Source organism: Morone saxatilis, unplaced genomic scaffold (genome assembly GCF_004916995.1).
Source record: "Morone saxatilis isolate NCDOM2014 unplaced genomic scaffold, NCSU_SB_2.0 Contig9, whole genome shotgun sequence".
Lineage (NCBI taxonomy): Eukaryota > Metazoa > Chordata > Actinopteri > Moronidae > Morone > Morone saxatilis.
In genome coordinates this window covers 17471521-17484320 of record NW_023340268.1, presented here as the reverse complement: position 1 = coordinate 17484320, position 12800 = coordinate 17471521, and the positions used below count along the sequence as shown (strand labels likewise).

At 40.6% G+C, this 12800-nt stretch overlaps 2 protein-coding genes across 2 annotated transcripts in view; one reads left to right on the top strand and one right to left on the bottom strand.

Annotated features, from left to right (window-relative positions):
• nsun2 (NOP2/Sun RNA methyltransferase 2) overlaps positions 1-3709 on the bottom strand; it is a gene marked incomplete in the record, with an annotated part of 10486 nt that extends 6777 nt beyond the window's left edge. The window contains 7 exon segments of the mRNA XM_035681181.1: positions 718-910; positions 1012-1096; positions 1280-1351; positions 1553-1658; positions 1743-1847; positions 2597-2754; positions 3465-3709. Coding sequence (XP_035537074.1) covers positions 718-910; positions 1012-1096; positions 1280-1351; positions 1553-1658; positions 1743-1847; positions 2597-2754; positions 3465-3539 — 794 coding nt within the window.
• A 433-nt stretch (positions 3710-4142) lies between these two features.
• srd5a1 (steroid-5-alpha-reductase, alpha polypeptide 1 (3-oxo-5 alpha-steroid delta 4-dehydrogenase alpha 1)) lies at positions 4143-12800 on the top strand. The gene is made up of 5 exons (XM_035681182.1): positions 4143-4595; positions 4719-4885; positions 7355-7456; positions 10040-10190; positions 10315-12800. Exons 1-5 carry the CDS (start codon positions 4282-4284, stop codon positions 10379-10381), a joined length of 801 nt encoding a protein of 266 aa, XP_035537075.1. The 5' UTR covers positions 4143-4281; the 3' UTR covers positions 10382-12800.

The following is a 12800-nucleotide window of genomic DNA, read 5'->3' as shown; positions in this document are numbered from 1 at the left end:
CCCCCCCCCCCCCACTCACCCGTGGAGGTGCAGGCTGTTGCTTGTCGTCCACTTCTTCCACACGTCTATGTTCTTCCTCATGGTGCCGTCCCCGCTGCAGAACACAGAGCACACAGCAGCACCAGTCAGACACAACCCCCTGGTTCGGCCCGAGGCGCTGAACCCACCACAGAGCCCCGACGCTTCTCACAGGGCAAAAATGTCTGCCAAGCACAAAATGTCTAAACGCTGGGCTTTAGCTGACTGCTCACAACACTGCTGCCTGCCTGCCTGCCTCTGTCTTCATTACGGCTTTTCCTCCCCTCCCTCCTCCCTATGTTGTGTTTGGCAGGGCCTCCTGGCTTCAGCACTACAGCTGGCCAAACTCAGGCAGCATTTGCAAACAAACGCACTTCTGTTTTGGCCATAAAATGATGCTAAATTTCAAGTGAAGAAGAATGTTTTACCACTAAGCCTGTACTGAAACACTATTAACAGCCATTTCTAAAAGAACTGTAAATACCCTGCGTTTGACAGACAGGGTAAAGCCTCATCTCCATCTGTCGCACAAAATCTCTTCTTCAGTCCAACAACCACACGTACTGCGGGGCTTTTAAACCATATTTCTTTCTTTATCCACTTCCTCCTCAGACTTCCAAACTCCCAACTCTCGCTCAGTGCTGCAATATTGTACGCGGGCCGTGATGCAGACGCAAAGTCCTGCGGTCCTTTGCTGACCTGCAGGGCACGTCGCACAGGATGCGGTCGTAGAAGAGGATGTCCTTCTCGCCGTTGCAGTCGATCTTGAGCGTGGGGATGCAGGAGGCGTCGTGGTTGACCACCATGATGCAGGGGCTGTTGAGACGCTTGGCCTGGTGGACAAGCAGGTAGCAGCGCTTGTTGTCCACGTCATTGGCAATGACGAAGCCCTCTGGAGGGTAGAAGAGTAGGTTGGAGAGATTATTGTTTGTTTACTCCTTCGATTACTCTGGCATCGTTCCTGGTTTTAAATGGGTTTTTTTTTTTTCTTACCTGGAAATGGCACATCCATGTCGGCGTGGAGCATCTCAATGAGCTGGGCTGTCTTTGACCCTGGAGCTGCACACATGTCCAGGATCTGCACGCAAAGTCATGCATGGGAACACTTCAATTTCACTTTCAATCAAATGTTTTTTTGAAGAGGACTGTTTTCAAGCCATGGGGAAGGAGTCTTACAAGGGGGAAAGAATATTAAATAAAAAATGCATTAAGCGCTGACGGGTGTACTGGTCTTAACCTTCAGAGAGGGCAGTGCTTTTACCTTGTGGTGGGACTCAATCTTCAGGAGGAGAGGAGGGATCATACTGACAGCTTCCTGTCGGCTGATGTTACCCTGCGAGGACAAACACAGAAATGATGCTCGTCTCTTCAACTCTCTGACGACTTCTGACATTGTGCTCTCCTTGTCTTTTGAGAACATGGCGAATATTAAAACCTGCAATGCTCCTGTTAAAAGTTACTGTCTTTAGCGGGGCCTTTAATAGGGCCACAGGTGTTACTGATAACTCTTCTGTTTGGTTTGTGTTTGACTCACCGACTCCGTCTCGCTGACCAGGAACTGGTGGAACTTCTCCAACAAGGGAGACTTCCTAATGATCTTCCTGCTCATGTTGGTGTGCCAAGCCTGCTCGTCGGGATACCTGGAGAGGATATGACACAGTGTGTGCTGAGATTCTAGTCTGAACCTGTGTCCCTTTAGCCTTTGGTAAACCATGACATCTTACCAGCTCAGAGGCTGCGGAGCCTCAATCTTCTGGCCATCGATGTCCACCTCTTGAATATCTTTAAAATATTTCTCCTTCAGACAGTGGAGGATTTCCTTGGCATGGCTGGAAAAAGACAAAGCAGATGAAATTGGGCATGTAGTAACAGAATTAGGCAGCAGTAATCCAACATTATAAATCAAATTAATTCAAACCATTGCCCAAATATTGGAGCTTAGAACAAGATAGTTCAGATCTTTATTGTCCCTTAGGGGAAATCTGATTTACCGTAAAAATACAGACACAACATACAAGGTGACATTGGACATTAGTCACAACCAGTACAGTAAACAGCATCTGTACTGTTAAAAGTACTCAATGCAATTCTGTGCAAAGTTGTGAGTCTACTTCTACATCTAGATTTTTGTTCATGCCTTACTGTCTCATCTACTGTCATACAAACTTAGTTCAAAAGCACTTTTATCAATTAAAGCCAAATGACATGATCTGAAGCTGTTTTCCTCCGCTAAATATCCATAATAAATATTAAAATAAGGGCTTTATTAATGCTTAAGTGAGGTGGACATAGGCAATGTTTTCTTTTTGTGTCCTGAAAAATGAGAATTCAAAAGTTGACAAATGTACAACAACAAAACCATACAGCCTATTAGATTTTTTAACATTTGAGCAGTATCTTCGGACAAGTAATCCTACTAATAAAAAAAAAGTATTGAATGCTGCTCTGTGGGGTGTGTATATATATAGACAGAAAGAAAGGCACCCTGATTTTACATATCTTGCGTGGTGCTGAAAAGGACACATTTTACCAGCAGGACAAAGAGTCTGAACCCAGGTCATAAATCTGTCCAGCTCACCTCTTGTATCCAGTGATGCGGATGGTTGCTGGCAGCGGTTCCCTCATTGCCTCCATAAACTGTTCGAACTCTCCATCAGGCACCAGGCCTTGTTCCTTGTAGTAGTGCTCAAACAGCTTATTCTCCTTGACGATGTCAGCATAGCCAGCTCCCCAGCCCTGAACACATGGATGCAAGCTTATTGGTGGGGGCCATACATAGTGAATATAAGAACTGCCTTTCTGTACAGAATAACTGGAAAAGCACCTACTAGATGGGGATGCAATTGTTTGTGTATAAATAAAAATATACATTGATTGTCATTCAAAATTCCATCAATTTAACTTTTTCTTGCTCATGGTCAAGGGTAAGTAACGTGTAGAACATGTCATACGACCTGTTGCATTTTAGTGAGACCTAATGGTCAATTCGGCATGTAGTAATCCTCAAAAAGTACTTTTCAATGACATTCCTGAGGGCCCTTTTCAACCCTACCTGCTTCTTCCCCTCGCAGTGTTTTGCTAAAAGAACATCAGACTTGAAAGAGGTAAACCAAGATCATGCAAACATAAAATTAAGGCATTTCTGAGCAAAGTCTGGTGAAGCACAACAATCTCTCCAGACAAAGACAACCAGGCATATCTGGACTAAAGGTCTAACGGTGGTCACACATGGCTTTAAAACTAGCTAAGTTCACGGTAGCTACCAACAGCAAAGCTCTGTGGTGTTGCAGCTGTTTAGCAGTGTCACAGCAGCACGACTGCACACGTGTATTAAAGATAACATGTAAGACCGCTCGCATTTAGTAAATAAAGACCACATGTGGCCTGACTGAGCACTTGAGATCTAACATTAGCCAGAGTGGCTGCAGCAGCCATATGAATCTTACAGCGTTGTCCCTGTCGTCCCTGTTGTCTCTGCCAGCAGGCTGGTTCTTCTGCCGCTGCCTGCTTCTTTTCCCCATTTTAGAATAGCAGACCACTTTGGAGAAAAGTCTGCGGAGCAACGTGGTGGAACAATGCAGAGGAAAGCTACTTGGAACCGGGTTTAAATGTAGGTGTAGTGGTCGCTGGAGGGTGGGCTGCTCTGCTGTGTATCCTCGAAACGTGTTGCCTCTGACGCACGTGAATCAGGACCTTTCGAGGTGGCCGCGAAATCTGCCTGAAGTGAAGGAAAACATCTCAGTTCGGGGCATTTCGTGCCATTTTTGAAAATAATGTATCTTAATGTAATATAAAATCCTTACACAGTGAAATAATTCGCTCAAAAATGCTAACTTTTCTTGTTTATTTCTTTTTTTTATGTTGGCATTAACAATTTGTTCCAGTTATTCGTTAATTCCAGCTTGAATGTCACATTAAATAAACTATACTGACGCTTGTACGTGAGTATAGTGAGCCAATAGTAACCGGTAATTGCTTACAGTGTTGGATATATTAAATGCAGATGAATCTATGAATATGTATTAGTGTCATCAGACCCCCACGGTGGTTGAATAACTTCGATGCTAAACGGAGCATTTTGATTGGCTGAGAAGACCCGATGCCATATCTGTTCACGGCCTGTGATTGGTCCTGGGTCGGACATCCATGTGTCGTCAGTGGCTTCAGCTAGTTAGGTTACAGAGCATACTGTCAAATAGTTGCAAACATTAGTTACATTTACATTGTTTCTGCTTTGAGTTTTGTAACAGTAGCCCTGCCGCCATGATGGACTCCCTGCTCTCCAGGCTTTTCTCCTCGGAAAAGGAGGAGCTGTACATTTTAGACTGCATGGCTTACTGTATGGTTTTCATGGCAGCCTGCACTTTTGTTACTCTGCTTTTCGAAAATGTCCCGTACGGCCGATATGCTACCAGCAAATATGGATTCCCAGTTAATGCCAGGTTTGCGTGGTTCGTCCAGGAGCTGCCTGCGTTCCTGGTGCCAGTGTGCCTGCTGGTATGGACATCCTGTGCAAAGACCTCGCTGCTGTCCAACCAGCTGCTCATTGCTATGTATTTCTGCCACTATGTTCAGAGGTAGGAGATTGCAATCAATGGAGGCGCTGTATCTTTTATTACATCAGTAGCTAACTAATGAATTAGCAGTCAAAGTAAGCATTTGAACAGAGCTGTGTGAATCACTTTTTGGTTCTGCTGCAGATCCCTCATCTATCCATTTCTAATCAGAGGAGGTAAAGCAACACCATTCGCCTCATTTGCCCTGGCCATTGTTTTCTGCATCTATAATGGCTACATGCAGATCAGGTACCTGAGCCATTATGCTGAGTACCCTGCATACTGGGTTACACATCCATGCTTCATCGCAGGTAGGTGTTCTGTGAATTGTTTTATTTTGCACAAGAGCTTGTCTGCCCCTTTTTTTCTTTCTTAAATAAATTTGGCCCCTCTTATGAACTAATTCAGGCTAGCAGGCCAGTTTGAGACAGTTTAAGATTGATTTATTAATCCCGAATAACAGTGTGCTCTTATTTTGAAATAAAGGCAAAATGTGATGAAAGTTGAAACCATGATCACTATTGATATGATTGGCTGAGTGCTGATCATGTGCTGTGCAGGTATATGATGTGGGTGTGTTGGGAACCCTCCCAGCATGCACTGGGGCAGTAGATTTAGGTCTTATTTCATATGTTCTTGCATTGTATGGTGTTTCACGTTTCCACACTTTCGTTACTGTTAAAGATTAGATATTACCAGTGAATGTGGTCAGAGTATCAGTGGTGTTGGTGCATGATGGGTGGAGGTTCTCAGTGAACGCGCAAGAGACTTTTAATTGATAGTCATAAGCCTGCTATTAAAGAAATTAAACCTCCCTAAAATCTCTTAAAAAGCTGATTTAATTGCATGAATTATTTTGAGCAAAATGAGCTCTGCAGTTAAACATTTAATAAGTTTTAGCGTTCTAATAACAAATGACAAATTAAATGCCAGATGTTCTGGTTTAATTGGTCTCTTCACAGTCAGAATCTTTCAGTTGAGTTTATTTCTTTTTTCTCACAGTATCTCAGACTACATTTGTTTGATTCCTTTTTGGTTGCAAACTTTTATTTGATTTAGTTTTATCATGTATAATTATAGGTCACATTTTAATTGTGAAAATAACACTGACAAATCATAGTGATTTTCCAGTAACCTGCAAGTTCTTATCTAAAATCAACATGTGTATCATATCAACACTCTTTCATTATAAATTGAAGAAAGTGGGCCGTTTGTATTTTATTTGTATTCAGCCTAAAACGTCTTTATCCAGCAAACTGTCAATAAACTTTCACTTTTGCTTGTTTGGGCTTAAGGACAACAGCTCCGGATCGACTGTAAACCAGCTTCAAATAACCAACAGATCTCAAATTGTCAACAGTCTCATCTAAATGACTCAGTTAACTAAATCCACTATTATTACAATAATAAAGTAAAAGTAAAAAAAAGTACTTGGTTAAATACTCAAAGTAGAAGCTACTGTGTGTTTTAATATTGTGTAGTGTGTGCAGTGCAGATTACTGTAAAACAATATGAAAAATAACTGGATAAGACGCCGTTTGATAAATGAGGGAGGAATGGATGCACAGTCAGGATTCCAACAGGATTGTTGCTTCCCTCCCCGATGCCTTCTCTTGCTCCATTTGAAATGAAATGAGATGGCAAGGCTTTGCTTGAAAACATAGCTGCCATTCAAACAGTTTTGTCATCTCTTGGCTTTTGTTCCACTCCAGGTGCTTCTCATGCTTTCCAAATCTCAAAGGTGCACAGCAGTTTTTCTTGGCTCCGTTCGCTGTTTAAGCTAACTGAGGAAACTGTCAATTTAGAATATATGTTATTCCACTATTACTGTCCCTCCACTCTCCTTACACTCCCTATCAAACCTTGCATCTGCAGCAGATAAAGACCAGCCTAACACAATATTAAAATGTAGAATTATAGTTTTAAAGTACAGTTTACTCATTTATTTCCAACATTTTACTACCCACCTTTGACAGGACAAGGGGATATTTCCCTACAGATGACATATGCAGTAAATACATTATTGACTTTCTGCGCTGCTTGTGTAAATGTGAAATGTGGACAATACACCAAATATATTGAATTACCAACATTATGATATCCTAATTTCCATTTATTTATTTAACCTGAAATTCAATTCACTTCAGACTTCTGGAACCAGGCTGATATACAGAAGTTAAACTGATCAGTTTAAATAGCCCAGTCTGTCCACAGTCCAGCTCAGAAGTTCAGAATCTTTAACAGGTCACAATGTAATTAACAAACAATGTAGAAATATCATGTACGTATGTTTATTTTTTAAATACCTTTCATCAGTTTGAACGTTCTCATGATTTAGAGCAAAGCCCTAATATAACCATGCTTATAAAATAGGATATCACTGGCATGTAAGTCAAGTTTATTTTTTCACATTGTAGGTCACAGCAGCAATGATACTGAGGAATGTACATGCTGTAACTTTTATAGAAATGTTCAACCTTTGGCAAATATGCTAATTTGCTTTCTTCCTGAGCATTAGATGAGAAAACGTAACTCCGAGCAAGCTTGTGTCTGTGCATGAAGTAAATGAGAGCTATTATCTGAGATTAGCATAAAGAGTTGAGTCAGGGGGAAACACAGATATGAGTTATATTGATCTGTTAGTCTCACTCTTGGAAAGAACGCAAATAACAGTATTTCCCAAAATGTTTGAAGCATTCCCTCGAAAACATAAGTCGGCTGACTGGCTTCTGGTCCGTAAAATGTCGTGCTGAAGCAGCTTTTGGTTGGTCCGTCTCCAGGGTCTGTTCTGTGGTTGGTCGGTTGGCTGGTGAATGTGCACTCTGACCACATCCTGAGAAACCTGAGAAAGCCCGGAGAGACTGGTTACAAGATTCCCACAGGTAAGGGCTTTAGTCATGAAACACAGACCACAGCGAAAAAGTCTCACTATTTGAGTCACTCCTATTACAGTACATCTAACCTTTACAGAGAAAAACTTGAGAAGAGTTAAGTAATAAAATATATTTATACTTTGACTCCACCACCTTTTACTTAGTTTCTTCACTGTATAGGATGGTTGTAGTCACTTTTAACTGGAGCAAACCTCGACAGTATACAATTAAAATACTTATATTTAACAAACTGAATGGGAGCATTCTTCAGAGTGAGTATTTTTAATTCTGAATCCAGGACATTTACTCTTAAAGGTGCATTTTACATTGCGATGCTGCTTCTAGTTAGCTTTATAGTTTGAATCCTTTTTCCACCAGCGCTGTGGGGTGACAAGAAAGTCAAGAAAGCAGTAATCACATCATGGCACAGAACTCTGTGGTCTTTGTGCGCAGCGCTACATGCTAATTTTCCAGTGTGGCCGCATGATTATACAGGATCACACTGTAAGCAGAATCACAGGTTGTCAGTAGTTATCTTTTCCTCTGTGAGCCCTTACATTAGTGTTCTAAAAAGGTTCTCTCTGCTTTGACTCTAATATGGTCCAACTCAGTTCTTGTGTCAGTGACTCACAATACTTGTAGTGTTTGTGTGCGTAGTTTAGCTTTGCTTAATATTGTCTAAACCGCACAGTGTTGATAGTAATCATGTGAGACAGCAAGCCAGCCCTGTACTGGAATATGCACATTATATGTCTCTAGAGACTAGAGATTAGCCTATGGACTATAAAAAAGTGTCGATGTTATCAACTCTACACTCATATTTTGTAGTAAATGCTTATTTGTCACGAGACAGTTAAATTATTCTGCTAGTGCAGATGCAGACGATCACTTTCAGTATGTAAATAATATATTAAAGGAGCAGTTCGGCAAAAGGCGTATTTGCTCGATTCCAACACTTTTGTTTTTTGTTTGTACGGTAAAGATGAAGCTACAGCCAGCAGCCGCTTATCTTAGCTTAGCATAAACACTGGAAACAGGGGGAAACAGCTAGCCTGGTAATAAAATCTGCCTGCCACTACCGCTAAAACTCGCTAATTAACGTGTTATATCTGGTTTTTGTGGGTCAACCCAGAGGTTAGCATACCCCTGGTTCCTATGACAACAAGCTGATGGGATATTTCCATTAGATTCTGTGACAAACAAAGGTTTATTATCTATACAGGTTTTGTTCAGCAAGATAATCTTCTAGTGATAATAATACTACTCACCAGTGTTATTATAGTTACAGTTATATTTTTCATTCGTTTTTATTCTTATTTCGGTTTTAATTATTGTTTTCAATTCAGTTTAGTTTCAGTTAGTTTCCAGAGTGGGTTTGCTTGTTCCAGTGTAGTTTTATTTATTTTTTAAAATGTTGCGTTTTACTTTAGTTATTGTTAGTTTCACTGTTAGATTTTTTATTGATTATTATAATATGGGGGTATTTGTCAGGGGCAAGATTTAAGAATACAATACAAACACACTGACTCACCGCAATGTAGACATCCCAGTCTTAATAAACATGTGCACCAATGCCACCTCGTGCTTGTTGTGTTGACTTATTTGACCAAAATTGACTAAAACTAAAGATACTTCCTGTATATTTTTATTTTATTTTAGTTAGTTTTGTAAGTACACAATATGATTTCTTTTTTTTTTCTCATGTCTCGTTTTTATTTTTATTTCAGTTAAAAGGTTTTTTCACACCGAGTTTTAGTTTTCAGTTTAGTTTTAGGTGATTACAATTCACTGACCATACAGATAAAAGAAGATGGATATTTTTACAGTGTATGACCTTTACTATGTGGAAATGGATGCATGGTCTATGAGATGTGGCAAGTTCGGGGGTGGGGTTGGGTAAACAAGACTTTTGGCCCATCTCCAAATTCCTTTAGACAAACCGCCTTAAGGGCGTTATGTATTGGAAAAGCAAAATAAAATCTATATCGCAGCTTTTTTAGATCACATAATTGGCTAATTCAAACCATAAATTGGATCCCTTCCTTTGCTAAATGAATCAGTAATCATAACAGGTTCACAGAGAGAGAGTGGCTCCCCTGACCAGCAACATAGTCACAACAATAGCACCTTCAGCGTGAACTTGCGGTGAACCTGTTGAAACAATCCAACCTGGACCCTTAAGGAAAATAAAGCGGAGAAGGCGAGGTGGGAGGAAGCTGTGCGCCGCGCTGCTCCAAATGAACTTCCAGGCACGTCTGGAATCCCCTCAGCCAAGTAACTGCCATTTGCAAATAGAGTGTAGCAACGCCGCACACGTCCTGCAGACTAATAGTGGGTGCTCAGCCGTCTGTGGTCAGCGTGGAGCTAGTTCTGCGGATGACCTTTGAGTTTTTAGCAGCGCGCCGACTCAAAATTACACTGCGGGATAGTTGAAATGCCAGTAGTCATTCAGCGAAATATTGAATGAATTCTAAGTGAAAATCCATCACATTTTATTTTCTTCAAGAGTAAAATATTTGGGTTGTTTTTGCTTTGGTGAACATATGAAAGGATGCACATACCTTTCCTTATTCCTGTCTCTTTCACCTGCAGGCGGAATGTTTGAGTATGTGTCTGGAGCCAACTTCTTAGGAGAGATAACAGAGTGGGCAGGCTTCGCTCTGGCTGGCCACTCTGTTCACAGTTCAGCTTTCGCCATCTTTACCGCAGTGGTCCTCGCCAGCAGGGCTGTGGCCCACCACAAGTAAGAATACTAAAACAGACACACACACACACAGTAGGCAGGTTTTCATGGAGTGTATTGCACACTTTGAAGCAAATACTTGTTTTAATAGAAAAATACGGCCCTGTTTCCTCTTTCTCTACAGATGGTATCTCGCTAAGTTTGAAGACTACCCGAAAAGTAGGAAGGCCCTGATTCCCTTTCTGTTCTAAAAACACTGTGGGTACTGGAAGCCTAAAAATGTGCTGGTTCTTACACAAGATTCCCATCATCCTTTTTTATAATTTAGGACAGCTCTGATGTCAGAACAGGACAAATGAAACACAGGTTGCACGCTTGTAAACAATCTCATCTGAGCTGCAAGCAAGCCACAGTAAAAAGCCATCATCCTCAGAAGATTTTTACTCATTACCTTTGGAATAATGTCCATGAAGCACAAAGTAACCTCAACAGCCGGGAACTGAATGTACTGGAAGAGTTGTGTTTGCCGGAGAGGCAACTTTTAGCACTCCTCTGGAGGAAATAAGATAGTGAATGGAGCATACCTCAACACTAATACAGTGGATTTATAACACTCTTCTGCAGCAATAAACAGTTTTAAGACCCTACGCTGATCTGCATATCCTCCCAGATGGAACATAAACTTGGAAATGCAAAGCAGACATTTAAACTTTTCATTCATTCTCAAGAGTCATCGGTTGCAAATGCATCTTTTTATCTTCCATTTAAACGCATTAGATAAAAGGGGGACCCTGAATTGAGTCCTGTCTCATTTTGCCGTGGGTGTCATCAGAAAGACTTTTCTACTTCATCTGAAACTCCTGAAACAGAAACCACTTGAGAACAAACGGTAACTGCATCTGTCCTGTAAAGACAGAGACTGTAGCAGGCCGGTTCCACAGCTACTGGGCTGCAGGGAAATCAAATGGAGATGAAGCACGGCCCTCAAGAACTCAGCCATGCCTGAAATGAGAAGAAGAGAGCGTTGCCTCAGCACATCACCCCTGGCAGGGTGTCTGAGAAAGAGAGAAGTGAAGGAATGAAAGGGAAAAGTATTGTAGAGCATGTTGAGCATAAATGACAGTGAATAGACGAGGCTGCATGTGATTGAATGAAAGACAGCAAAGGGAAGAAAAAGGAACATCGGTATCGATTCATAATCACTTCAACCATGAGCTAAATAATCTTATTAGTGTTCTGACTTTTTTGAGAATCGTGTCTTACTTTGTAATAATATGATCTGCCTTTTCAATGTTTTCAGTATGTTTTCACAAAGTGGGCTTAGTTGGTGGGATTACCTCATCACTTTTTCACAACTTAAGTTCAAATGCAAGTGAAAAAGACATTGGCTGACAACACAGGTTGCACTGAACTTTATACTGAAGCTTTCCACAAGGAGAGCACAGAAAGTGCCAGCTTTGTATAGCTTCTATCCCTCTCCCAGTCGCAGCCAAGGTGACATCATTATGAATTTTCCAAATGTGTTGTATTTAAAATAAATGTATTTTGTCATTGATTTTACACATGGTTTCATCAATAAATAATAGAACCACTATGTCTGAGTGTGATAAAAAAGCTGAAGACGATGCAAAGTGACATCCTTCATGTTCAAGGTCTCCACTGTCTCTCCCCCTTTTTTTTCCAGACTATTTCCTCTGTGTATCCTCTTCTTCTGTATCCATCTTCTTGTAATTGCATCATATATTACACAGCCAGTATTTACTGGGCCTGCCATCTGACCTTAATATCATTCATCTTCAGGCAGACACCATTGGATTTTCTTTTTATATGCAAAGCATTCAAATGAACTGGCTTTTAATTTTCCAACTCCCAGATTTATTCACACAGCCTGGAGATACCACCTATAGGAGAGAAGCAGCAGTTTAGACCTGCAATGATGCCTCCTACAGACAAAGATAGGAATAGGTGCTTTAATTTTAACACTTGTGCCACCTGCAGAGTGTTACAGTGGTATTTTTTTTTAATGTCACATACTGTATGTGTGTGTGTTGATGACGTTTTAAGAATTCAGGTTGTGTCTATAAAACAAATGTTAGCTTTATAAGATTTTGTAGATTAAAGCACCAGTGTGTATGATGTATCATTGCACACCTTCCTTAACGCCAAAACAACGTAAAAGATGTAACGAATCAGACACGATACGAAAGAGTACTTTTATAGTTTGAGTACATTTCGGAGCCTGTACTTTTTCATTTTACTTGACTAAACAAGTTAAATCAATGCTTCTGCTTTAGTGAAGAATGTGTGTACTTTTGCCACCTCTGCACACTGGACCTTTAATACATTTTGTTAAAACGTGTATGTGTGTATGCCAGTTTTTTTAAGGAAATATTCACCATAAGGCTTTATATTCTGGCCATAAACAACGATTATGTAAGTTATTTGAAATCCACATTAAAAAAGCAAGAGATTGATTCATCCAGGTGTTGTTTTAGCTGAGGTTGTTGCTGATTTCATGATTTGTATTTATACAAAGTATTTGTACTGTTAGCATTTATAGACCACTATGTGTTGTAATATTATTTATGTGTGTCTGTGTCCCTGGTTGTTTTGACTTGTTCTTGTTTTGTGTTGCTGTTCTGTCTTGGCCAGGACTCCCTTGAAAAAGAG

Bases quoted from the DNA above. Each gene is read 5' to 3' on its own strand.
- srd5a1 (XM_035681182.1), top strand. From the start codon at position 4,282: ATGATGGACTCCCTGCTCTCCAGGCTTTTCTCCTCGGAAAAGGAGGAG. The intron at 4,596-4,718 runs GTAGGAGATTGC...GTTCTGCTGCAG, and splicing joins TTCTGCCACTATGTTCAGAG to ATCCCTCATCTATCCATTTC. The intron at 4,886-7,354 runs GTAGGTGTTCTG...GTCCGTCTCCAG, and splicing joins ACATCCATGCTTCATCGCAG to GGTCTGTTCTGTGGTTGGTC.